The following is a 26,006-nucleotide window of genomic DNA, read 5'->3' on the forward strand; positions in this document are numbered from 1 at the left end:
GCGCTTCCTTTTATGGAAGGGCCCCCCCCGCCAGTGACGTAACGAAGGCCGCGCCCCCCATGGGCGGGGCCGCCGCGCGCGTGGCCCCGCCCCCTCGCGGGCAGGCCCCGCCCCCCGCCGCTTCCGCCGCCGCCGCCGCCGCTTTCGGGCCGGGACCGGGAGGGGAGGGGAGGGGGGAGGCGGTTGCCATGACGCCCGACGAGGTGACGTATGCGGTGACGTTGCTGCTCTCCATCCCGCTGGGCTTCGCCTTTAAGGGCTGCGGTGAGCGGGGGGGGGGGGTAATTGGGGGGTAACGGGGGGGTCATGGGGCAATTATGGGGGTAATTGGGGGGTTAATGGGGGTAATTGGGGGTCATAGGGGCAGTTGGGGGTTAATGGGGGTAATTGGGGGGGTTAATGGGGCAATTGGGGGCAGTTGGGGGGTCATGGGGGCAATTGGGGGGGTAATTGGGGGGTTAATGGGGGTAATTGGGGGTCATAGGGGCAGTTGGGGGTTAATGGGGGCAATTGGGGGGGTTAATGGGGCAATTGGGGGCAGTTGGGGGGTCATGGGGGCAATTGGGGGGGTAATTGGGGGGTTAATGGGGGTAATTGGGGGTCATAGGGGCAGTTGGGGTTAATGGGGGCAATTGGGGGGTAATGGGGCAATTGGGGGCAGTTGGGGGGTTAATGGGGGTCATGGGGGGCAACTGGGGGTTAATGGGGCAATTGGGGGTTAATGGGGGTAATTGGGGGCAGTTTTAGGGGTTAATAGGGGTCATGGGGGCAATTGGGGGGTTAAGGGGGGGTAATTGGGAGTATTGGGGGCAGCTGGGGCAGTTGGGGGGTTAATGGGGTAATTGGAGAGGTAATGGGGGGTCATGGGGGTAATTGGGGGGTTAATGAGGAGCCATGGGGTTAATGAGGGGTAATATTGGGGGGTCATGGGGTAATTGGGGACCAGGTCCCCCCCCCCCGGTGCTGACGTTGTCCCCTCTGTGTCCCCTCCCCTTCCTTGTCCCCATGTGTCCCCATGTCCCCAAATGTCCTTTTGTGTCCCCCCATGTCCCCCAATGTCCCTCCATGTCCCTCCACATCCCCCAATGTCCCCCAATGTCCCAAATGTCCCTCCATGTCCCCGTGTCCCCAATGTCCCCCCATGTTTGTGTCCCCCATGTCCCTTTATGTCCCCAAATGTCCCTCTATGTCCCTCCATGCCCCCTCATGTCCTCCCGTGTCCCCCATGTCCCCCAATATCCCCCCATTGTCCCTCCATGTCCCTCCATGTCCCCAATGTCCCCCCATGTCCCCGTGTCCCCTCCTGTCCCCGTTGTCCCCGTTGTCCCCATTGTCCCCTCACGTCCCCATTGTCCCCTCATGTCCCCTCAATGTCCCCATTGTCCCCTCCTGTCCCCATTGTCCCCTCAATGTCCCCGTTGTCCCCCCTGTCCCCTCAATGTCCCCATTGTCCCCCATTGTCCCCCATGTCCCCGTTGTCCCCATTGTCCCCAATGTTCCCCCTGTCCCCTCAATATCCCCATTGTCCCCCATGTCCCCATTGTTCCCGTTGTCCCCTCATGTCCCCTCATGTCCCCGTTGTCCCCTCACGTCCCCATTGTCCCCGTTGTCCCCATTGTCCCTTCATGTCCCCACCGTCCCCATTGTCCCTGTTGTCCCCTCACGTCCCTGTTGTCCCCGTTGTCCCCCCATTGTCCCCTCATGTCCCCTCCTGTCCCCTCATGTCCCCATTATCCCCATTGTCCCCGTTGTCCCCATTGTCCCCCATTGTCCCTCACGTCCCCATTGTCCCCATTGTCCCCTCATGTCCCCGTTGTCCCCAATGTCCCCCCGTTGTCTCCTCATGTCCCCATTGTCCCCTTTGTCCCCATTGTCCCCATTGTCCCCTCAATGTCCCCGTTGTCCCCGTTGTCCCCCTGTTGTCCCCTCATGTCCCCTCAATGTCCCCGTTGTCCCCATTGTCCCCTCATGTCCCCTTGTGTCCCCAATGTCGCCCTGTCCCCCCATGTCTCCATGTCCCCTCAATGTCCCCGTTGTCCCCTCATGTCCCCATTGTCCCCGTTGTCCCCATTGTACCCCCTGTCCCCTCAATGTCTCCATTGTCTCCCATGTCCCCATTGTCCCCACCGTCCCCGTTGTCCCCTCATGTCCCCATTGTCCCCATTGTCCCCATTTTCCCCGTTGTCCCCCCATGTCCTCCAATGTCTCTAATGTCCCCCTGTTGTCCCCATTGTCCCCGTTGTCCCCTCATGTCCCCATTGTCCCCCATGTCCCCATTGTCCCCATTGTCCCCATTGTCCCCTCCCGTCCCCAGGCCCGCGTGGCCGCCAGGCTGGCTCTGCGCTGGCGGGGGTGGCCCTGGCCCTCGTCACCTGCGGTCCCCACGTCCTGCACTCGCTGGTGACGGCGCTGGGGACCTGGGGGCTGCTGCGGGGGCTGCCCCGGTGAGCGGGACCCGCGAATGGCCCCAATGGCCCCAATGTCCCCAATGTCCCAATGTCCCCGTGTCCCCCAATGTGCCCCATGTCCCCATGTCCCCAATGTCCCCATGGCCCCAATGTCCCCATGGCCCCAATGTCCCCAATGGCCCCATGTCCCCAATGTCCCCAATGTCCCCATGGCCCCAATGTCCCCATGTCCCCATGTCCCAATGTCCCCATGTCCCAATGTCCCCAATGGCCCCATGTCCCCAATGGCCCCATGTCCCAATGTCCCCATGTCCCCAATGGCCCCATGTCCCCAATGTCCCCATGTCCCCAATGGCCCCAATGTCCCCATGTCCCAATGTCCCCATGTCCCCAATGTCCCCAATGTCCCCATGGCCCCATGGCCCCATGTCCCCAATGGCCCCAATGGCCCCAATGTCCCCCCATTGTCCCCATGTCCCCAATGGCCCCAATGGCCCCATGTCCCCATGGCCCCAATGGCCCCAATGGCCCCATGGCCCCATGTCCCAATGTCCCCATATCCCCAATGTCCCCATGTCTACAATGTCCCCAATGTCCCCAATGTCCCCCCATGTCCTCCACGTCCCTCCATGTACCCCCCCATGTCCCCAATGTCCCCCAATATCCCTCATGTCCCCCCATGTCTCCAATGTCCCCTCATGTCCCCTCATGTCCCCCTATGTCCCTCTATGTCCCCCCATGTCTCCCAATGTCCCCAATGGCCCCCAATGTCCCCCATGTCCCCCCATGTCCCCCCATGTCCCCAATGTCCTTCCATGTCCACTCCCTGTCCCCAGTGTCCCCCCGTGTCCCTCCATGTCCCCCCATGTCCATGTCCCCAATGTCCCCCATGTCTCTCCATGTCCCCCATCCCTCCATGTTGCCCAATGTCCCCCATGTCCCCCGTGTCCCCATGTCCCTCATGTCCCTTCATGTCCCCCAATGTTCCCCCCGTCTGCATGTCCCCTCATGTCCCCAATGTCCTCTCATGTCTCCCCATGTCCCCAATGTCCCCCCATATCCCCCCAATGTCCCTCCATGTCCCTCCATGTCCCTCCATGTCCCTCCATGTCCTCCCTATCCCTCCATGTTCCCCAATGTCCCCATGTCCCCCCATGTCCCTGTATGTCCCTATGTCCCCCCATGTCCCCTCCATGTCCCCAATGTCCCCCCATGTCCCCATGGGGCGCTGGGGGTGGGAGGGGGGGACACCCCCCCCCATTGGGGACGCTGTTAACCCCCTCCCCCGGTGCATTATGGTCCTTATTCCCCCCCCCCCCCGGTGCATTATGGGTCCTATCCCCCCCCCCCCAGTGCATTATGGGTCCTATCCCCCCTTCCCCCGGTGCATTATGGTCCTTATCCCCCCTCCCCCGGTGCATTATGGTCCCTATCCCCTCCTCCCCGGTGCATTATGGGCCCTATCCCCCCCACCCCTATTTTACCCAATGGCCGGGGGGGGTCTCCCCGCTTCGCCCCCCCCCCCATTCTCTCCATGCGGGGGGGGGGGTCACCCCGGTGCATTGTGGGTCTCTCCCCCCCCCCAGGTGCGGGGGGTGTGTGTGTGTGGGGGGGGTTGGTCTATGGGGGGGTCACCCCGGTGCATTGTGGGTCTCTCCCCCCCCCCCATCACAGGCGCTGCGGGGGGGGGGGTGTTGCTCTATGGGGGGGTCACCACGGTCACCCCGGTGCATTGTGGGTCCCCCCCCGTTGTTGCAGGCGCTGCGGGGGGGGGGGTGGTTTGTGTGGGGGGGTCACCCCGGTGCATTGTGGGTTGGTCCATGGGGGGGGGTCACCATGGTCACCCCGGTGCATTATGGGTCTCTCCCCCCCCCCAAGGAGCAGTGGGGGGGTGGTTTGTGTGGGGGGGGGTCACCCCGGTGCATTGTGGGTCCCCCCCCCCCCCGTTGTCGCAGGCGCTGCGGGGCGGGGGGGGGTCACCATGGTCACCCCGGTGCATTGTGGGTCGTCCCCCCCCCGTTGCAGGCGCTGCGGGGGGGGGGGGTTGGTCTATGGGGGGGGTCACCCCGGTGCATTGTGGGTTGGTCTGTATGTGTGGGGGGGTCACCCCGGTGCATTGTGGGTTGGTCCATGGGGGGGGTCACCCCGGTGCATTGTGGGTTGGTCCATGGGGGGGGTCACCATGGTCACCCCGGTGCATTGTGGGTCTCTCCCCCCCCCCCAAGGAGCAGTGGGGGGTGTTGGTCCATGGGGGGGGGTCACCCCGGTGCATTGTGGGTCCCCCCCCCCGTGCAGGCGCTGCGGGGCGGGGGGGGCCGCCTGGTGCTTCTCCTACCTGCTGCTGTTCCGGGCGGGGGGGGCCCTGGGGCTGCCCGAGCCCCCCCCCTGCGCCAACGCCCTCCAGCTGCTGCTGACGCTCAAGGTGGGGGGGGGGACGGCGGGAGGGGGGAACAGCTGGGGGGGGGGAACAGCGGGGGGGGGACAGCGGGGGGGGAACAGCGGGAGGGGGGAACGGCTGGGGGGGAACAGCGGGAGGGGGAACAGATGGGGGGTCAATGGGGGGGAATGGAGGGGCAAAATGGGGGGGGTCATAATGGGGGGGGCGCAGCTGGGGGGGGTCCAATGGGGAGGGGTCAGAATGGGGGGGGGTCATTGGGGGGGTCATAATGGGGGGGAAGGGGGGGGTCATAACGGGGAGGGGTCAGAATGGGGGGGTCATTGGGGGTGGGGGGGTCATTGGGGGGGTGGGGGGTCAAAACGGGGGGGGAAGGGGGGGGTCCAATGGGGAGGGGGGTCATAATTGGGGGGAGGTCATAATGGGGGGCAAAGTGGGGGGGGGGGCACAGCTGCGGGGGGGGGGAAATGGGAAATGGGAGGAGTCAGAATGGGGGGGAGGGGTCCAAGGGGGAGGAGTCATAATGGGGGGGGGTCACAATGGGGGGGTCATTGGGGGGTCAAGGTGGGGGGGTCCAATGGGGGGAAAGGGGGGGGGGTCAGAATGGGGGGGAGGGGTCCAAGGGGGAGGGGTCACAATGGGGTCAATGGGGAGCAAAATGGGGGGGGGGTTATTGGGGGTCACAATGGGGGGGGTCACAATGGGGGGGTCGTTTGGGGGTGGGAGGGGCCATTGGGGCAGTTTGGGGGGGGTCCTGGGGGTATCGGGGGGGGGGTGGGACCAGTGGGCGGGGCTACTTTGGGGCGGGGCTATGGTGGGGGCGGGGCTAGTGGGGTTATGCGGTTGGGGGCGGGGCCAGAAGAGAAAGGGGGCGGGGCCATGCAAATGTGTGTGCCTATGGGGGTGGGGCCATTTAAAGGGTTGGGTCTAAGGGGCGTGGCCAGGCGGAAAGGGGGGTGGTGTCATGCAAATGAGTCGGGGTGGGGGCGGTCCCTAGGGGGCGTGGCCAAGCCGCCTCGGCCCCGCCCCCCCCAGCTGGTGAGCCTGGCGTTTGACGTGCAAGAGCTGCGCGAGGCCCCGCCCCCCGGCGTGACGTCACGGGCGGCGGCGCCGCCCATTGGCTCCCTGGAGAGCTGCCCGGGGCTGCTGGAGCTCCTGGCCTACAGCTACTGCCACGTGGGGCTGCTCACGGGTGCGCGGGGCGGGGCTTCCGGGGGGCGGGGCTTCCGGGGGCGGGGCTTCCGGGGGGCGGGGCTTCCCTGGCAGTGGGTCCTCCCGGGGGTGGGGCCTTCCCGGGGGTGGGGCCTTCCCGGGGGCGGGGCTTCCCTGGCAGCGGGTCCTCCCAGGGGCGGGGCCTCTCGGGGGCGGGGCCTCCCCGGGGGTGGGGCCTTCCCAGGGGCGGGGCTTCCCTGGCAGCGGGGCCTCCCGGGGGCGGGGCCTTCCCGGGGGCGGGGCCTTCCCGGGGGCGGGGCTTCCGGGGGCGGGGCCTCCCCGGGGTGGGGCCTCTCAGGGGCGGGGCCTCCCCGGGGGCGGGGCCTTTCTGTGCACCTGGGCCCTTTCCCAGCATTCCCAACCCCCCCTCCCAATCCCCCCATTCCCTTTCCCAAGCCCCCGATTCCTCCATTCCCAAATCCCACTCCCAATCCCCCCCATCCCAATCCCCCATTTCCCAATCCCAATCCCCCCATTCCCAATCCCCCCATTCCCAATCCCAATCTTCCCAATCCCAATCCCCCCATTCCCAATCCCAATCTTCCCAATCCCAATCCCCCCATTCCCAATCCCAATCCCTCCACTCCCAATCCCATTCCCACTCCCAATCCCACTCCCAATCCCAATCCCCCCATTCCCCAATCCCAATCCCCCATTCCCAATCCCCCCAATCCCAATCCCTCCATTCCCAATCCCTCCATTCCCAATCCCTCCATTCCCAATCCCCCCATTCCCAATCCCATTCCCAATCCCAATCCCCTCACTCCCCATTCCCAATCCCCTCATTCCCCATTCCCAATCCCATTCCCAATCCCATTCCCACTCCCAATCCCATCATTCCCAATCCCCCCATTCCCAATCCCATTCCAATCCCAATCCCCCATTCCCAATCCCAATCCCCCCATTCCCAATCCATTCCCAATCCCAATCCCCATTCCAATCCCCCCATTCCCCAATCCCATTCCCAATCCCATTCCAATCCCATTCCCACTCCCAATCCCCCCATTCCCAATCCCCCCATTCCCCAATCCCATTCCCAATCCCAATCCCATTCCCAATCCCCCCATTCCCAATCCCGTCATTCCCCATTCCCAATCCCGTCATTCCCCATTCCCAATCCCATTCCCAATCCCATTCCCAATCCCATTCCCACTCCCAATCCCATCATCCCCCTCTCCCCAGGCCCCTTCTTCCGCCTCTCCACCTACCGCGACTGGATCCGGGGTCCCCTCCCGCCCCCGTCCTGGCGCCGGGTCCTTCTCCGGGCCGGCCCGGCGCCGGCGCTGGCGGCTGTTGCGGAGGCCACGGGACGACTGTTCCCGCTGGACGCCCTGCGGGATCCCGGATTTTCCGAGCGCCCGCTCCCGCTCCGCCTGTTCTACATGGTCCCGGTGTTCCTGGCGTTCCGCACGCGCTTCTACGCCGCGTGGTTGGCGGCCGAGGCCTCCTGCATGGCCGCCGCCTTCGGGGCCTACCCCGTGACGGCGCGCGCGCGGCCCGGGGCGGGGCCGACTGTGCGCTACAGGCGGCCGAAGAGGTGGGTGGGGCTTGGGGTGGTTGTTGGGGTTGTTGGGTGTTGGTTTGGGTCTATGGGGTGTTGACTTGTTGGGTCTGTTGGGTGTTGACTTGGGGTTTGGGTGTTGACTTGGGGGTTGGGTCTGTTGGGTGTTGACTTGCGTTTATCTGGTGTTGACTTGGTGGTTGGTTCCATGGGGGTTGACTTGGCGGTTGGGCCCATTGGGCGTTGAGTTGTTGGCTCTATCGGGTGTTGACTTGGCGGTTGGTTCCACGGGGGTTGACGTGGTGGTTGGTTCCATTGGATGTTGAGTTGTTGCATCTATCGGGTGTTGACTTGGTGGTTGGGCCCATTGGGTGTTGACTTGGTGGTTTTTTCCATGGGGGTTGACTCGGCGGTTGGTTCCACGGGTGTTGACGTGGTGGTTGGTTCCATTGGGTGTTGAGTTGGTGGTTGGTTCCATTGGGTGTTGAGTTGGTGGTTGGTTCCATTGGGTGTTGAGTTGTTGGTTGGTTCCATGGGGTTGATGTGGTGGTTGGTTCCATGGGTGTTGAGTTGTTGGGTCCATTGGGTGTTGAGTTGTTGGGTCCATTGGGTGTTGAGTTGTTGGTTGGTTCCACTGGGGTTGACTTGGTGGTTGGTTCCACGGGGGTTGACTTGGGCCCATTAGGTGTTGAGTTGTTGGGTCCATGGGTGTTGAGTTGTTGGTTGGTTCCATGGGTGTTGACTTGGTGATTGGGCCCATTGGGTGTTGAGTTGTTGGGTCTATCGGGTGTTGAGTTGTTGGTTGGTTCCACGGGGGTTGACTTGGTGATTGGGCCCATTGGGTGTTGAGTTGTTGGGTCTATCCGGTGTTGACTCGGTGGTTGGGTGTTGACTTGAGGTTTGGGTGTTGACTTGGTGGTTGGGTCTGTTGGGTGTTGACTTGGTGGTTGGTTCCACGGGTGTTGAGTTGTTGGGTCTATCGGGTGTTGAGTTGTTGGTTGGTTCCACGGGGTTGACTCGGCGGTTGGTTCCATGGGTGTTGAGTTGTTGGGTCCATTGGGTGTTGACTTGGCGGTTGGTTCCATGGGTGTTGACGTGTTGGTTGGTTCCATTGGGTGTTGAGTTGTTGGTTGGTTCCACGGGGTTGACGTGGCGCCCGGGTCCCTCCGGGGCCCCTCCCGCCCCCCTTTCCCCCCGGCATTCCGGCATTCCGGCATTCCGGCGGCGTTCCCAGCGCGGAGGAGCTCCCCGAGGCGCTGTACGACTACGCGGCCGTGCGGAACATCGAGCCGCTGCGCACCGACTTCTGCGTGCGCTTCCGCGACGCCATGCGCCACTGGAACATGACGGTGCAGTGGTGGCTGGCGCACTACGTGCACCGGCGCGCGCCGCGGCGCCCGCCAGCGCTCAGGTGGCACCGCGGGGGACGGGGACGGGGACGGGGACATGGGGATGGGGACGGGATGGGGACGGGACGGGGACCGGGAACAGGGATGGGGACGGGATGGGGACGGGGACAGGGACCGGGGCAGGATGGGGACGGGGACGGGACAGGGATGGGACAGGGACCGGGACGAGGACGGAAATGGGGACCGGGATGGGGACGGGGACAGGATGGGGATGGGGACGGGACGGGGACCGGGAACAGGGATGGGGACGGGATGGGGACGGGGACAGGGACCGGGGCAGGATGGGGACGGGGACGGGACAGGGATGGGACAGGGACCGGGACGAGGACGGAAATGGGGACCGGGATGGGGACGGGGACGGGATGGGGATGGGGACGGGACGGGGACCGGGAACAGGGATGGGGACGGGATGGGGACGGGGACAGGGACCGGGGCAGGATGGGGACGGGGACGGGACAGGGATGGGACAGGGACCGGGACGAGGACGGAAATGGGACCAGGATGGGGACGGGGACAGGACGGGGACAGGACGGGGACCAGGACAGGGATGGGGACAGGGGGACAGGACGGGGACGGGGGGACGGGGATGGGGACGGGGACCAGGATGGGGACGGGATGGGGATGGGGACCGGGACGGGGACTGGGACAGGGATGGGGAAATGGGGGGAAAGGAGGGGAAAAAGAGGGAAAAGGGGAGGGAAAAGGAGAGAAATGGGGCGAAATGGGGAGAAATGGGGGGGGAAATGAGGGAAACGGGGGGAAATGGGGGGAAAAGAGGGGGAAAGGGAGGGAATTGGGGGCGAGGAGGGAAAAAGAGGGAAAAGGGGAGGGAAAAGGAGAGAAATGGGGGGAAATGGGGAGAAATGGGGGGGGAAATGAGGGAAACGGGGGGAAACGGGGGGAAATGGGGGGAAATGGGGAGAAATGGGGGGGATATGGAGAAATGAGGGAAACGGGGGGAAATGGGGGGAAAAGAGGGGGAAAGGGAGGGAATTGTGGGCGAGGAGGGAAAAAGAGGGAAAAGGGAGGGAAAAGGAGAGAAATGGGGGGAAATGGGGGGAAATGGGAGGGAAATGGGGGAAAATGGGGGGAAAGGGAGGGAAAAGGAGGGGAGAAATGGGGGAAAATGGGGGGAAAGGGAGGGAAAAGGAGGGGAAAATGGGGGAAATGGGGAGAAATGAGGGAAACGGGGGGAAATGGGGGAAAGGGAGGGAAATGGGGGGGAAAAGGGAGGGAGAAAAGAGGGAAAAGGGAGAGAAAGGAGGGGAAAATGGGGGAAAAGAGGGGGAAAGGAGGGAAAAGAGGGGGAAAGGAGGGAAAAGAGGGAGAAAGGAGGGGAAAGGGAGGAAAGGAGAGAAAGGAGGAAAAAGGGGGGAAAAGGAGGGGAAAGAGGGAAAAGGAGAAATGGGAGGGAAAAAGGGAAAGAGGGAAAGGGAGGAAAAGAGGGGGAAAAGGAGAGGGAAAGGGAGGAAAAGAGGGGGAAAAGGAGAGGGAAAAGGAGGAAAAGAGGGGAAAAGGAGGAAGGGGGAAAAGGAGGGAAAGGGGGGGAAAAGGAGGGAAAAGAGGGGGAAAAGGAGGGAAATGAGGGGGAAAGGAGGGAAAAGAGGGGGAAAAGGAGGGAAGAGAGGGAAAGGGGGAAAGGAGGAAACAGAGGGGAAAGGAGGGAAAACAAGGGAAAAGAGGGGGGAAAGGAGGGAAAAGAGGGGAAAAGGAGGGAAAGAGAGGAAAAGGAGGGAAAAGGAGGGAAAGGGAGGGAAATGGAGGGGGAAAAGGAGGGAAAAGAGGGGGAAAGGAGGAGGAAAGGAGGAGAAGGGAGGGAAAGGGGGGGAAAGGAGGAAAACAGAGGGGAAAGGAGGGAAAACAAGGGGGAAAAGAGGGGGGAAAAGGAGGGAAAAGAGGGGAAAAGGAGGGAAAAGAGGGGGGAAAGGAGGAAAGAGGGGAAAAGGAGGGGAAAAGGAGGGAAAGGGAGGAAAGGAGGGGGAAAAGGAGGGAAAGGGAGGGAAAAGGAGGGGGAAATGAGGGGAAAGAGGGGAAAAGGAGGGGGAAAAGGGGGAAAAGAGGAGGAAAGAGAGGGAAAAGGAGGGAAAAGAGGGAAAAGGAGGGGGGAAAAGGAGGGAAAAGAGGGGGGAAAGGGGAGGGAAAGGGGGGGGAAAGGAGGAAAACAGAGGGGAAAGGAGGGAAAACAAGGGGGAGAAGAGGGGGAAAAGGAGGGAAATGAGGGAAAAGAGGGGGAAAGAGGGAAAAGAGGGGAAAAGGAGGAAAAGAGGGGAAAAGGAGGAAAGAGGGGAAAGGAGGGGGAAAGGAGGGAAAGGGAGGGAAAAGGAGGGAAAAGAGGGGGAAAGGGGGAGAAAAGGAGGGAAAGGAGGGAAAAGAGGAAAAAGGAGGGAAGGGAGGAAAAGAAAGGGAAAGGGAGAAAAAGAGGGGAAAAGGAGGGAAAAGGAGGAAAGAGGGGAAGGAGGAGAAAGGAGGAAAGGGAGGGGAAAGGGGGGAAGAGGAGAAAACAGAGGGGAAAGGAGGGAAAACAAGGGGGGAAAGAGGGGGAAAAGAGGGGGGAAAGGAGGGAAAACAAGGGGGAGAAGAGGGGGAAAAGGAGGGAAAACAAGGGGGAGAAGAGGGGGAAAAGAGGGAAAATGAGGGGGAGAAGAGGGGGAAAAGGAGGGGAAAATGAGGGAAAGAGGGCAAAGGAGGGCGGAGGCAGGCGTGTGCGCCGTGACGCCCCCAGGAGCGCCTGCACGATGCTGGTGTCGGCCTATTGGCACGGGCTGCACCCCGGCTACTACCTGAGCTTCCTGAGCGTGCCGCTGTGGCTGGCGGCGGAGCGCGCGGGCGAGCGGGCCGCTGGGCGGGCGCGCGGGCGGGCGGGCGGGCGCGCTGGGCGCGCTGGGCGCTGCGCATGCGCGCGTACGACTACCTGTGCGTGGGCTTCGTGCTGCGCGACGCGGCCGCCACGCTGCGCTACTGGGGGGGCATCGGGTTCTGTCTGCACGTGGCGCCGCTCGTGGGGCTGGCGGGTGGCGGCGCTGTGGGGGAGAAAGGGGGACAAGGGGGGAGATGGAGGTGGGGGGTTAGTGTGGGAGAGGGGGGATGAGGAGGAGACAAGGGGGGACAAAATGGAGGGGTATGGGGGACAATGGGGGACAAGGAGGGGGGGATGAGGGACAAGGAGGGGACATGGGGGGACCATGGGGGGACAAGGAGGGACCAGGAAGGGGACACAGGGGACCAGGAAGGGACATGGGGGGACAAGGAGGGGACATGGGGAGAGAAGGAGGGGACAATGAGGGCCTATGAGAGGACAAGGAGGGCCAGGAGGGGACATAGGGAGACCATGGGGGGACATGGGGGGACCATGAGGGGACAAGGAGGGGGACCCCAGGGACAAGGAAGGGACATGGGGAGACCATGGGGGGACATGGGGAGACCATGAGGGGACATGGGGGGACCAGGAGGGGACATGGGGGGACAATGAGGGACTATGAGGGGAGGAAGAGGGCCAAGGAGGGGACATAGGGAGACATGAGGGGACATGGAGGGGACCATGAGGGGACAAGGAGGGACACAGGGGGGGACATGGGGAGACTATGTGGGAAATGGGGGCTTGGGGGGATTTTTAAGGGGGGAAACTTGTGTCGCTCCCACCCAAAATGAGCTCAATAAAGTGTTTTAAATTACCCCGGCGGCTCCGCGTTGGTGGCGCCGGATCCGCGGAGTCGCGGGGACGGGTTTTTTGGGGGGAAATCGGAGGTTTTTGGCCGTTTGGGGCGGGCGCTTCCCGCGCGCGGCCGCCTCGCCTCACGGCACAAGATGGCGGCGGCGGGAGAGGCGCGCGAAGGGCGGGGGAAAACTACAACTCCCGGCGTGCCCCGCGCGGCGCCGCCAGGGCGGCAGCCAATGAGAGCGCGGCGCGCCAGGGCGGCAGCCAATGAGAGCGCGGCGCGCGCCGGAGGCAACCAATGAGAGCGCGGCGCGCCAGGGCGGCAGCCAATGAGAGCGCGGCGCGGCCGCCACGCTGCGCTACTGGGGGGCATCGGATTCTGTCTGCACGTGGGGCCGCTCGTGGGGCTGGCGGTGGCGGCGACAACGGGGGACAAGGGGGACAATGGGGACAATGGGGACAATGGGGACAAAGGGGGTGGGGGGTTAGTGTGGAGAGGGGGGATGAGGAGGAGACAATGGGGGACAAAATGGAGGGGTATGGGGGGACAATGGGGGACAAGGAGGGGGGGATGAGGGACAAGGAGGGACATGGGGGGACCATGAGGGGACAAGGAGGGACCAGGAGGGGGACACAGGGGGACCAGGAAGGGACATGGGGGGACAAGGAGGGGACATGGGGGGACAAGGAAGGGACATGGGGGACAAGGAGGGGACAATGAGGGCCTATGAGAGGACAAGGAGGGCCCAGGAGGGGACATAGGGAGACCATGGGGGACCATGAGGGGACAAGGAGGGGGACCCCAGGGACAAGGAAGGGACATGGGGAGACCATGAGGGGACATGGGGGGACCAGGAGGGGGACATGGGGGGACAATGAGGGACTATGAGGGCAGGAAGAGGGCCAAGGAGGGGACATAGGGAGACCATGAGGGGACATGGGGGGACCATGAGGGGACAAGGAGGGACACAGGGGGGACATGGGGAGACTATGTAGGAAATGGGGGTTTGGGGGATTTTTAGGGGGAAACTTGTGTCGCTCGCACCCAAAATGAGCTCAATAAAGTGTTTTAAATTACCCCGGCGGCTCCGCGTTGGTGTTCGCCGGATCCGCGGAGTCGCGGGACGGGTTTTTTGGGGGGAAATCGGAGGTTTTCGGCCGTTTGGGGCGGGCGCTTCCCGCGCGCGGCCGCCTCGCCTCACGGCGCAAGATGGCGGCGGCGGGAGAGGCGCGCGGAGGGCGGGGGGAAACTACAACTCCCGGCGTGCCCCGCGCGGGCGCCGCCAGGGCGGCAGCCAATGAGAGCGCGGCGCTGCCAGGGCGGCAGCCAATGAGAGCGCGGCGCGCCAGGGCGGCAGCCAATGAGAGCGCGCGCCGCGCGCCGGCGGCGACCAATAGCGGCGCGAGCCGCGGGGAGGGAGGCGGGAGCAGCCGGGAGGCCCCGGTGGTGGCGGCGGCCGCCATGAACATCCTGCCCAAGAAGTCGTGGCACGTGCGGAACCGGGACAATGTGGCCCGGGTGCGGCGGGACGAGGCGGCGGCCGAGGCCGAGCGGCGGCGGCGGGAGGCCCGGGCGCTGCTGGCGGAGCAGGAGGCGAGTGCGGCGCGCATGCGCGGGGGGGGGGCGGTTGCGCATGCGCGGCGCGGGCTGGGGGGGAACGGGTGCGCATGCGCGAGGGCGGGGGTGCTGCTTGAGCGAGCACGGGACGGGTGGGAGGTGCGCATGCGCGGGGGGGACGGTTGCGCATGCGCGAGGGCGGGGGTGCTGCATGAGCGAGCACGGGATGGGTGGGAGGTGCGCATGCGCGGGGGGGACGGTTGCGCATGCGCGAGGGCGGGGGTGCTGCATGAGCGAGCACGGGACGGGTGGGGGGTGCGCATGCGCGGGCAGAAAGGGGAGGGGTGGAGTGAGGGAGCGCGCATGCGCATTCCCGGGGGTTGGGTCAAACCATTGTTAATCCGGGGGGGGGGGTTGGGTCAAACTATTGTTATTGGGGGGGGGTTGGGTCAAACTATTGTTATTGGGGGGGTTGGGTCAAGCTATTGTTAAGGGGGGGGTTGGGTCAAACTATTGTTAAGGGGGGGGTTGGGTCAAACCATTGTTAATGGGGGGGGGACCCACATTTCCCCCTCCCCCCCCAGGCCCGGACCCTCCTCCTGCGGAAACGCGCGCGGGGGCGGGGCGAGGAGGAGGAGGAGCCCGAGGAGGCTCCGCCCCCCGCCGCTCGCCCCGCCCCTCCCGAGCTCTTTCCCGCCAAGCGGGGGGGCGGGGCCAACGCGGAGCACGAGGAGGAGGAGCGGAAGGAGCAGGTAGGGGGCGGGGCGAAGGGTTGGGCGGGGCTACTCGCGAGGCCCCGCCCCCCGTCTCCCGTCCCCACCCCTAATTTCCCCCTCCCAGCCCCAAAATCTTCATTTTTCCCCCCAATCCCTCATCCCCCGAATCTCCCGGCCCCAAACTCTACATTTTTCCCCCCAATTCCTCATCCTTTGAATATCCCGGCCCTAAATTCTACGTTTTTCCCCCCAAATTCCTCATGCCCCTAATCTCCTGGCCCCAAAATCTCATTTTTTCACCCCAATTCCATGTCCCCCAAATATCCCGACCCCAAAATCTTCACTTTTCCCCCTAATTCCTCATCCCCTGAATATCCCAGTCCCAAAATATCCCTTTTTTCCCCCAATCTCATGTCTCCCCCACATGTCCTGAGCCCAAAATCTCCATTTTTTCCCCCAATTTCGTGTCCCCCACATATGGCCCCAAAAATCTCAGTTTTTCCCCCCAATTCCATGTCCCCCAATTATCCTGACCCAAAATCTCCATCTTTCTCCCCAATCTCATGTTCCCCACATATCCCAGCCCCAAAATCTCCATTTTTTCCCCCAATTCCTTGTTCCCCACATATGGCCCCAAAATCTCCATTTTTCTCCCCAATCTTGTGTCCCCCACATATCCCGGCCCCCAAATCACCATTTTTTCCCCCAATCTTGTGTCCCCCACATATCCCAGCCCCAAAATCTCCGTTTTTCCCCCCAATTTCATATCTCCCACATATAGCCCCAAAATCGCCGTTTTTCCTCCCGATTTCGTCTCCCCTACATTTCTTGGCCCCCAAATCTCCGTTTTTCCCCCAATTTCATGTCCCCCACATGTCCCGGCCCCAAAATCACCGTTTTTCCCCCCAATTTCATATCTCCCACATATGGCCCCCAAATCACCGTTTTTCCCCCCAATTTCATATCTCCCACATATGACCCCAAAATCTCCATCTTTCTCCCCAATCTCATGTCCCCCACATATCCCAGCCCCAAAATCTCCCTTTTTCCCCCCAATTTCTTATCTCCCACATATGGCCCCAAAATCGCCGTTTTTCCTCCCAATTTCGTCTCCCCTACATATCCCGCCCCAAAATCACCGTTTTTCCTCCCAATTTCATATCTCCCACATATGGCCCCAAAATCGCCGTTTTTCCTCCCAATTTCATCTCCCCTATGTTTCTTGGCCCCAAAATCGCCGTTTTTCACCCCAATTTCATATCTCCCACATATAGCCCCAAAATCGCCGTTTTTCCTCCCGATTTCGTCTCCCCTACATTTCTTGGCCCCCAAATCTCCGTTTTTCCCCCAATTTCATGTCCCGCACATGTCCCGGCCCCAAAATCACCGTTTTTCCCCCCAGTTTCATATCTCCCACATATGGCCCCCAAATCGCCGTTTTTCCTCCCAATTTCGTCTCCCCTATGTTTCTTGGCCCCAAAATCTCCGTTTTTCCCCCCAATTTCATATCTCCCACATATGGCCCCAAAATCGCCGTTTTTCCTCCCAATTTCATCTCCCCTACATTTCTTGGCCCCAAAATCGCCGTTTTTCACCCCAATTTCATATCTCCCACGTATGGCCCCCAAATCACCGTTTTTCCTCCCAATTTCATATCTCCCACATATGGCCCCCAAATCGCCGTTTTTCCTCCCAATTTCATCTCCCCTACATATCCCGGCCCCAAAATCTCCGTTTTTCCCCCAATCTTGTGTCCCCCACATATCCCAGCCCCCAAATCACCGTTTTTCCCCCCAATTTCATATCTCCCACATATGACCCCAAAATCTCCATCTTTCTCCCCTATCTCATGTCCCCCACATATCCCAGCCCCAAAATCGCCGTTTTTCACCCCAATTTCATATCTCCCACGTACGGCCCCAAAATCGCCGTTTTTCCTCCCAATTTCGTCTCCCCTATGTTTCTTGGCCCCAAAATGGCCGTTTTTCACCCCAATTTCGTGTCCCCCCCCCCAGGAGCGCCGCGCTCGGGCCCTCGGCCTCCTGACCCCCCTGGGCCCCAGCGAGGCCCAAACCAGCCCCCCCTGGTACCTGCGTCCCCCCCTTGGGGACAACGGGGACACCGGGGACACCGGGGACACCAGGGACAAGGACCGGGGCCACCTCGACCCCCTGCACCAATTCCCCAAGAAACCGCCCCAAAAGGAGCCGCCCCCCCCACCCCGCGCCCGGGGGGGGCCCATGGGGTGAGTAGGGGCTTTGGGGGGGGGGGGGTCCCCAAAGGGGTCCCCAATGTCCCCTTGGGGACAAACGGGGGGGGTTGGGGGCCTATAGGGGGATAGAGGGGCGCCCCACACCCCAGGGCCGTTTTGGGGTAAATGTGAGGGTTTTCTGGTCTTAATAATCCCCCAGGGCCGTTTTGGGGTAAATTTGGGGGTTTTCTGGTCTTAATAACCCCCCAGGGCCATTTTGGGGTAAATTTGGGGGTTTTCTGGCACTCTGGGAGGTCTTACTCCCCCAGGGCCATTTTGGGGTAAATTTGAGGGTTTTCTGGCACTCTGGGGGGTCTTAATAATCCCCCAGGGCCATTTTGGGGTAAATTTGGGGGTTTTCTGGCACTATGGGGGTCTTAATAATCCCCCAGGGCCATTTTGGGGTAAATTTGGGGGTTTTCTGGCACTCTGGGGGGTCTTAATAATCCCCCAGGGCCATTTTGGGGTAATTTTGAGGGTTTTCTGGCACTATGGGGGTCTTAATAATCCCCCAGGGACATTTTGGGGTAAATTTGGGGGTTTTCTGGCACTATGGAGGGTCCTAATAACCCCCCAGGGCCATTTTGGGGTAAATTTGGGGGTTTTCTGGCACTATGGGAGGTCTTACTCCCCCAGGGACATTTTGGGGTAAATTTGGGGGTTTTCTGGCACTATGGAGGGTCCTAATAACCCCCCAGGGCCATTTTGCGGCAAAAATGGGGGTTTTTTGTCACTCTGGAGGGTCCAAAGTGCCCTTTTGAGGCCATTTGGGGGCAAAAAATTGGGGATTTCTGCTCTGTTTTACTCCCATAAGAGGACGTAGATCCCCCCCCCAGGGCCATTTTGGGGCAAAATAGGGGATTTCCGGCACTCCAGAGCCTCAAAACTGCCCCTTTGAGACCATTTTGGGGCAAAATGGGGGGTTTCTGGCCCTCCGGAGGGCCCAAGCGGCCCCTCGGAGGCCGTTTTGGGGCGAAACGCGGCGTTTTCGGCGCAGGCTGGCGGAGCTGCGGCGGGAGCGGCTGCGGCGGGAAGCGGCCGAGCGGCAGCGGAGCCGGGAGCTGCGGGAACGCCGGGAACGCCGGGAATCGCCCGGGCCGGACGAGCGAGGCCGGCCCTACAACGGGCAGTTCCACCCGGAGCTGGCGAGGAGGGGGGGGCCGGGGGGGGGGCGCTGAGGGGGGGGGACCCCCCCGGACGCCTGGGCCCCTTCCCGGACAATGGGGCCCCCCCCGGACGCCTGGGCCCTTCCCGAATTCCTGGGATCCCCCCCGGACGCCTGGGCCCCCCCGGACGCCTGGGCCCATCCCGGACACCTGGGCCCCTTCCCGGACGCCTGGGCCCATCCCGGACGCCTGGGCCCTTCTTGGATTCCTGGGCCCCTTCCCGGATTTCTGGGAGCTCCCCCGGACACTTGGGAGCCCCCCCAGGTTCCTGGGAGCCCCCCCGGACGCCTGGGCCCTTCCCGAATTCCTGAGCCCTTCCCAGATTCCTGGGATCCCCCCCGGATGCCTGGGCCCCTTCCCGGACGCCTGGGCCCATTCCCAGACAATGGGGCCCCCTTCCCGGATTCCTGGGATTCCCCCCGGACGCCTGGGCCCATTCCCGGATTTCTGGGAGCCCCCCCAGGCACTTGGGAGCCCCCCCGGACGCCTGGGCCCATTCCCGGATTCCTGGGAGCCCCCCCGGACACCTGGGCCCTTCCCGGATTTTTGGGACCCCCCCCGGACGCCTGGGCCCTTCCGGGATTCCTAAGAGCCCCCCCAGACACTTGGGAGCCCCCCCGGATTCCTGGGAGCCCCCCTGGACGCCTGGGCCCATTCCCGGATTTTTGGGAGCCCCCTCGGACGCCTGGGCCCCTTCCCAGACACCTGGGCCCATCCCGGATTCCTGGGAGCCCCCCCAGGACGCCTGGGCCCCCCCCCGGACGCCTGGGCCCATCCCGGTTTCCTGGGCCCATTCCCGGATTTCTGGGAGCCCCCCCAGACACTTGGGAGCCCCCCCAGGTTCCTGGGAGCCCCCCCGGACGCCTGGGCCCATTCCCGGATTTCTGGGATTCCCCCCGGACGCCTGGGAGCCCCCCCGGACGCCTGGGCCCTTCCGGGATTCCTAAGAGCCCCCCCAGACACTTGGGAGCCCCCCCGGATTCCTGGGAGCCCCCCCGGACGCCTGGGCCCATCCCGGGCACTGGGGCCCCCCCGGACGCCTGGGCCCATTCCCGGACGCCTGGGCCCTTCTTGGATTCCTGGGCCCATTCCCGGATTCCTGGGAGCCCCCCCGGGCACTTGGGAGCCCCCCCAGGTTCCTGGGAGCCCCCCCGGACGCCTGGGCCCATTCCCGGATTTCTGGGAGCCCCCCCGGACGCCTGGGCCCCTTCCCGGATGCCGGGGAATAAAGATTCCCATTGGGAACCAGGGTGCTCTGAGCCGTGGGGGGGGGGGGGGGGGGGGGCAGATCTATGGGGCGCTGTGGGGCTGGGGGGGGGCACTGACCCTGGGGACCCCCCCGAGCTGCCCCCAACCCTCCCGCGAAGCCTCTGGGGACCCCATAGGGACCCCAATACCCCCCTGGGGTCCCCATGACCCCCCGTAACCTCTTGGGGACACCCTATAGCCCCCCAACAGCTTCCTGGGGACCCCAGTGACCCCCTGGGGACCCTATAGACCCCCCAATAGCCCCCAGCGTCCCCAATAGCCCCCTGGGTCCCCAATACCCCCCTCGGGACCCTATAGACCCCCCAATACCCCCCCAGGGTTCCCAATACCCCCCAGGGTCCCCATAGACCCCCCAATACCCCCCAGGGTCCCCAATACCCCCCATGTCCCTATAGACCCCCCCATGGTCCCCAATACCCCTTGGGGACCCCCCAATACCCCCCCAGGGTCCCCAATACCCCCCAGGGTTCCAGATACCGCCTTGGGGACCCTATAGACCCCCCAATACCCCCCCATGTCTCTATAGACCCCCCAATACCCCCCCAGGGTCCCCAATGGCCCCTTGGGGACCCTATAGACCCCCCCAGGGTCCCCAATACCCCCCAGGGTCCCTATGGACCCCCCAATACCCCCCAGGGTCCCCAATAACCCCCATGTCCCTATAGACCCCCCCAGGGTCCCCAATACCCCTTGGGGACCCCCCAATACCCCCCAGGGTCCCCAATACCCCCCATGTCCCTATAGACCCCCCAGGGTCCCCAATACCCCCCATGTCCCCATAGACCCCCCCCAGGGTCCCCAATACCCCTTGGGGACCCCCCAATACCCCCCCAGGGTCCCCAATACCCCCCATGTCCCTATAGACCCCCCCAGGGTCCCCAATACCCCTTGGGGACCCCCCAATACCCCCCCAGGGTCCCCAATACCCCCCATGTCCCTATAGACCCCCCCAGGGTCCCCAATACCCCTTGGGGACCCCCCAATACCCCCCAGGGTCCCCAATAGCCCCCATGTCCCTATAGACCCCCCCCAGGGTCCCCAATACCCCTTGGGGACCCCCCAATACCCCCCAGGGTCCCCAATACCCCCCATGTCCCCATAGACCCCCCCCAGGGTCCCCAATACCCCTTGGGGACCCCCCAATAGCCCCCATGTCCCTATAGACCCCCCAGGGTCCCCAATACCCCTTGGGGACCCCCCAATACCCCTCAGGGTCTCTATGGACCCCCCAATACCCCCCAGGCTCCCCAATACTCCCCATGTCCCTATAGACCCCCCAGGGTCCCCAATACCCCTCAGGGTCCCTATAGACCCCCCAATACCCCGCCAGGGTCCCCAATACCCCTTGGGGACCCCCCAATACCCCTCAGGGTCCCTATGGACCCCCAATACCCCCCCAGGGTCTCCAATACCCCCCATGTCCCTATAGACCCCCCAGGGTCCCCAATACCCCTCAGGGTCCCTATGGACCCCCAATACCCCCCAGGGTCTCCAATACCCCCCATGTCCCTATAGACCCCCCAGGGTCCCCAATACCCCCCAGGGTCCCCAATACCCCCCATGTCCCTATAGACCCCCCCAGGGTCCCCAATACCCCCCAGGGACCCTATAGACCCCCCAATACCCCCCAGGGTCCCTATGGACCCCCAATACCCCCCAGGGTCCCCAATACTCCCCATGTCCCTATAGACCCCCAGGGTCCCCAATACCCCTTGGGGACCCCCCAATACCCCCCCAGGCTCCCCAATACCCCCCATGTCCCTATAGACCCCCCAGGGTCCCCAATCCCCCTTGGGGACCCCCCATGTCCCCCCCCCCCCGATGGCTCCGCATCAGCCAATGGCAGCGCTTTTATTTGGGGAGGGGGCGGGGACAGCAGCACAGGCGGGGGGGGGGGGTGTCGTGTGTGTCCCCCCCCCGGTGTCACCCATCGGGGGGGGTGTCGTGTCCCCCCCCCGGTGTCACCCGTCGGGGGGGGGTGTCGTGTCCCCCCCCCCCCGGGATGTCCCCCCCCCGGTGTCACCCGTCGGGGGGGGGGTGTCGTGTCCCCCCCCCCGGGATGTCCCCCCGGTGTCACCCGTCGGGGGGGGGGGGGGTGTCGTGTCCCCCCCCCCCGGTGTCACCCATCGGGGGGGGTGTCGTGTGTCCCCCCCGGTGTCACCCGTCGGGGGGGGGTGTCGTGTCCCCCCCCCCGGGATGTCCCCCCGGTGTCACCCGTCGTCCCCCTGCAGCAGCTGCCCCAGGTCACGCAGGGCCCCCCGGATGTGGCCCGCGAAGCGCCGCGCGTCCTGGGGGACAATGGGGACAATGGGGGGACAGTGGGGACAATGGGGGGACAATGGGGGGGGACACAATGGGGGGGGCGCCCTAAGGACCCACCCCCCCGTGGGGACACCCCCCCCGTCACCGTGTGGGGGGACAATGGGGACAATGGGGGGTGACACAATGGGGGGGGCACCCTAAGGACCCCACCCCCCCATGGGGACATCCCCCTGTCACCGTGCGGGGGGACAATGGGGAGGTTATGGGGACAATGGGGACAATTTGGGGGGGGCACAATGGGACAATGGGGGGGCACCCTAAGGACCCCCCCCACCGTGGGGACACCCCCCCATCACCGTGCAGGGGGACAGTGGGGACAATGGGGGGGGACACAATGGGGGGGGCACCCTAAGGCCCCACCCCCCCATGGGGACATCCCCCTGTCACCGTGCGGGGGGACAATGGGGGGGTTATGGGGACAATGGGGACAATTTGGAGGGGGCACAATGGGACAATGGGGGGGCACCCTAAAGACCCCCCCCCACCGTGGGGACACCCCCCTGTCACCGTGCGGAGGGACAATGGGGACAATGTGTGGGGGTGACACAATGGGGAGGTTATGGGGGGACAATGGGACAATGGGGGACACAATAGAGGGGGGACAATGGGACAAATGGAGGGGACACAACGGGGGGAGTTTTGGGGGGACAATGGGACAATTGGGACAATGGGGAGGGACACAACAGGGGGGACACAATGGGGAGGGACAATGGGGGGACAATGGGACAATTTGGGGGGGCACGATGGGGAGGTTATGGGGACAATGGGGACAATGTGGGGGGGATGACACAATGGGGACCTTATGGGGACAGTGGGGACAAGGGACAATGGGAGGGGGTGGCACAATAGGGAGGTTATGGGGGGACAATGGGGACAATGGGGGGGTGACACAATGGGGAGGTTATGGGGGACAATGTGGGGGGGGGTGACACAATGGGGACCTTATGGGGACAATGGGGACAAGGGACAATTTGGGGGGGACACAATGGGGAGGTTATGGGGGACAATGTGGGGGGGGTGACACAATTGGGACCTTATGGGGACAATGGGGACAAGGGACAATTTGGGGGGGACAATGGGGAGGTTATGGGGGGGTGACACAATGGGGACGTTATGGGGGACAATGGGGACAAGGGACAATTTGGGGGGGACAATGGGGAGGTTATGGGGGGGTGACACAATGGGGACATTATGGGGGACAATGGGGACAAGGGACAATTTGGGGGGGACAATGGGGAGGTTATGGGGGGTGACACAATGGGGACCTTATGGGGGACAATGGGGACAAGGGACAATTTGGGGGGGACAATGGGGAGGTTATGGGGGGGTGACACAATGGGGACGTTATGGGGGACAATGGGGACAAGGGACAATTTGGGGGGGACAATGGGGACGTTATGGGGACAATGGGGACAAGGGACAATTTGGGGGGGACACAACGGGAGTTGATGGGGGGGACACAATGGGGAGGGACAATGGGACAGTCGGAGGGGACACCATGGGGTGACACCACGGGGGGTTGTGGGACACCCTGGGGACCCCCCTCACCGTGCGGGGACACGCGGCCGTGCAGGTGACATGGAACACCAGGGTGTCCCCGGACACGCTGTAGCCAACACCGTAACCATCGTCCGAGGCCTGCGGGGTCCGGGCGTCAGCGCCCCCCGTGTCCCCAATGTCCCCCCGTGTCCCCAATGTCCCCCCCGTGTCCCCCCCATGTCCCCAATGTCCCCCCATGTCCCCAGTGTCCCCCCATGTCCCCCAATGTCCCCCCGTGTCCCCAATGTCCCCCCATGTCCCCCCCCATGTCCCCAATGTCCCCCCATGTCCCCCTGTGTCCCCAATGTCCCCCCGTGTCCCCAATATCCCCCATGTCCCCCCCATGTCCCCAATGTCCCCCCTGTCCCTAATGTTCCCTGTATCCCCCCATGTCCCCCCTTGTCCGCAATGTCCCCCATGTCCCCATGTCCCCATGTCCCCAATGTCCCCCCACCCCCCTGTGTCCCCCATGTCCCCCATGTCCCCCCCATGTCCCCAATGTCCCCCGTGTCCCCAATGTCCCCCATGTCCCCCCCCCGTGTCCCCAATGTCCCCCCGTGTCCCCCCGTGTCCCCAATGTCCCCCAATGTCCCCCGTGTCCCCATGTCCCCCCATCTCCCCCCATGTCCCCAATGTCCCCCATGTCCCCCATGTCCCCAATGTCCCCCCGTCTCCCCCCGTGTCCCCAATGTCCCCAATGTCCCCCCGTGTCATGTCCCCAAAGTCTCCAATGTCCCCCCATGTCCCCAATGTCCCCCGTGTCCCCACACCCCCTCATGTCCCCAATGTCCCCAATGTCCCCCCCGTGTCCCCCATGTCTCCCCAATGTCCCCCGTGTCCCCACACCCCCCCATGTCCCCAATGTCCCCAATGTCCCCCGTGTCCCCAATGTCCCCCGTGTCCCCACACCCCCTCATGTCCCCCCGTGTCCCCCGTGTCCCCCCATTGTCCCCCGTGTCGCACCGGGGCGAACCCGCCCCCCGCGGGCTGCAGCTCCTCGGGGTGTCCCTGGAGCAGCCCCAGCGGCTGCGGCGGGAGCCGCGCGGCGGCCACGGCCCAGGGCAGGGACAGCGCCTGGACACGCCCCCGGGACACGCCCACCGTGAGACCCCGCCCCCCGCCCCGAGACCCCGCCCCCTGCCCCGAGACCACGCCCCCCGCCCCGAGACCACGCCCCCCCCGCCCCATCCACGGCCCAGGGCAGGGACAGCGCCTGGACACGCCCCCGTGAGACCACGCCCCCTGCCCCCGAGACCACGCCCCCCCGCCCCGCCCCATCCACGGCCCAGGGCAGGGACAGCGCCTGGACACGCCCCCGTGAGACCCCGCCCCCCGCACCGAGACCACGCCCCCCCAATCCACGGACCAGGGCAGGGACAGCGCCTGGACACGCCCCCCGTGAGACCACGCCCCCTGCCCCCGAGACCACGCCCCCCCGCCCCATCCACGGCCCAGGGCAGGGACAGCGCCTGGACACGCCCCCGGGACACGCCCCCCGTGAAGACACGCCCCCCCGTGAGGACACGCCCCCCCGCCCCCCCGCCCCATCCACGGCCCAGGGCAGGGACAGCGCCTGGACACGCCCCCCCGGGACACGCCCCCCTGAGGACACGCCCTCCTGCCCCGCCCCGTCCACGACCCAGGGAAGGGACAGCGCCTGGACACGCCCCCGGGACACGCCCCCACGAGGACACGCCCCCCCGTGAGGACACGCCCCCTCGAGACCACGCCCCCCCCCCCCCCCCCCCCCCCCCGCCCCATCCACGGCCCAGGGCAGGGACAGCGCCTGGACACGCCCCCCGGGACACGCCCCCAGCGAGGACACGCCCCCCGTGAGGGCACGCCCCCTCGAGACCACGCCCCCCTGCCCCATCCACGGCCCAGGGCAGGGACAGCGCCCCGGGGGACACGCCCCCACGGGGACACGCCCCCCCGCGAGGACACACCCCCATTAGGAGACACCCCCCCATGAGGACACGCCCCCGAGACCACGCCCCCATCGCACCCATTGCCCAGGGCAGGGAAAGCGCCTGGACACGCCCCCGGTGAGGACACGCCCCCGGGAGGACACGCCCCCCCCCCGAGACCACCCCCCTCGCCCCGCCCATGACGCCTGGACACGCCCCCCTATGTGACCACACCCCCTTCCCAAGGCAGAGCCTGCCCCTCCAGGAGGCCACGCCCCCTCCTCCAAACCCCGCCCCCGTCCGCCCCCCCGCCGAAGCCACAGGCCCCTCCCCTCCTCTGGCCCCGCCCCCCGGAGGCCCCGCCCACCTGGCAGAGGAAGGGGGGGCGGAGCCCCAGCTCCCGCCCGGCCACGGCCAGCGCGAAGAGGTGCCGGTGAGGCCCCGCCCCCAACATGGCGGCCCGGAGCAGCTGGGCCTGGCGGGACAGGGCGGCCCCCAGGAGGACCCGGCGCTGGCGCCGCTGGGGACGGGGACACGGGGACACCGGGGGTCACGGGGGGGTCACCAGGACCCCTCATGGCCCCAGTGTCCCCCCAATGTCCCCCCCATGTCCCCAATGTCCCCTCATGTCCCCCCATATCCCCAATGTCCCCCCAATGTCCCCAATGTCCCCCAATGTCCCCAATGTCCCCCCAATG

General features: G+C 64.6%; 2 protein-coding genes across 2 annotated transcripts; both read left to right on the forward strand.

Annotated features, from left to right (window-relative positions):
* Nucleotides 1-188: 188 nt before the first annotated feature.
* MBOAT7 (membrane bound acylglycerophosphatidylinositol O-acyltransferase MBOAT7) lies at nt 189-12,882 on the forward strand. Its single transcript, XM_088537653.1, is given in 9 exon segments — nt 189-264; nt 2,315-2,444; nt 4,704-4,830; nt 5,839-5,995; nt 7,198-7,552; nt 8,751-8,927; nt 11,648-11,763; nt 11,766-11,936; nt 12,806-12,882. Coding segments are annotated over 9 exon segments (1,386 nt in total).
* Nucleotides 12,883-14,028: 1,146 nt separating this feature from the next.
* On the forward strand, nt 14,029-18,283 carry LENG1 (leukocyte receptor cluster member 1). Its single transcript, XM_088537654.1, has 4 exons — nt 14,029-14,174; nt 14,723-14,890; nt 16,870-16,952; nt 18,103-18,283. The coding sequence occupies exons 1-4, from the start codon at nt 14,043-14,045 to the stop codon at nt 18,281-18,283; spliced, it is 564 nt and encodes a 187-aa protein (XP_088393780.1). The 5' UTR covers nt 14,029-14,042.
* The last annotated feature ends 7,723 nt before the right edge of the window (nt 18,284-26,006 follow it).

This window comes from Tinamus guttatus, unplaced genomic scaffold (genome assembly GCF_059628265.1).
Source record: "Tinamus guttatus ecotype Peru unplaced genomic scaffold, ASM5962826v1 Tinamus_guttatus_pri_ptg000833l, whole genome shotgun sequence".
Lineage (NCBI taxonomy): Eukaryota > Metazoa > Chordata > Aves > Tinamiformes > Tinamidae > Tinamus > Tinamus guttatus.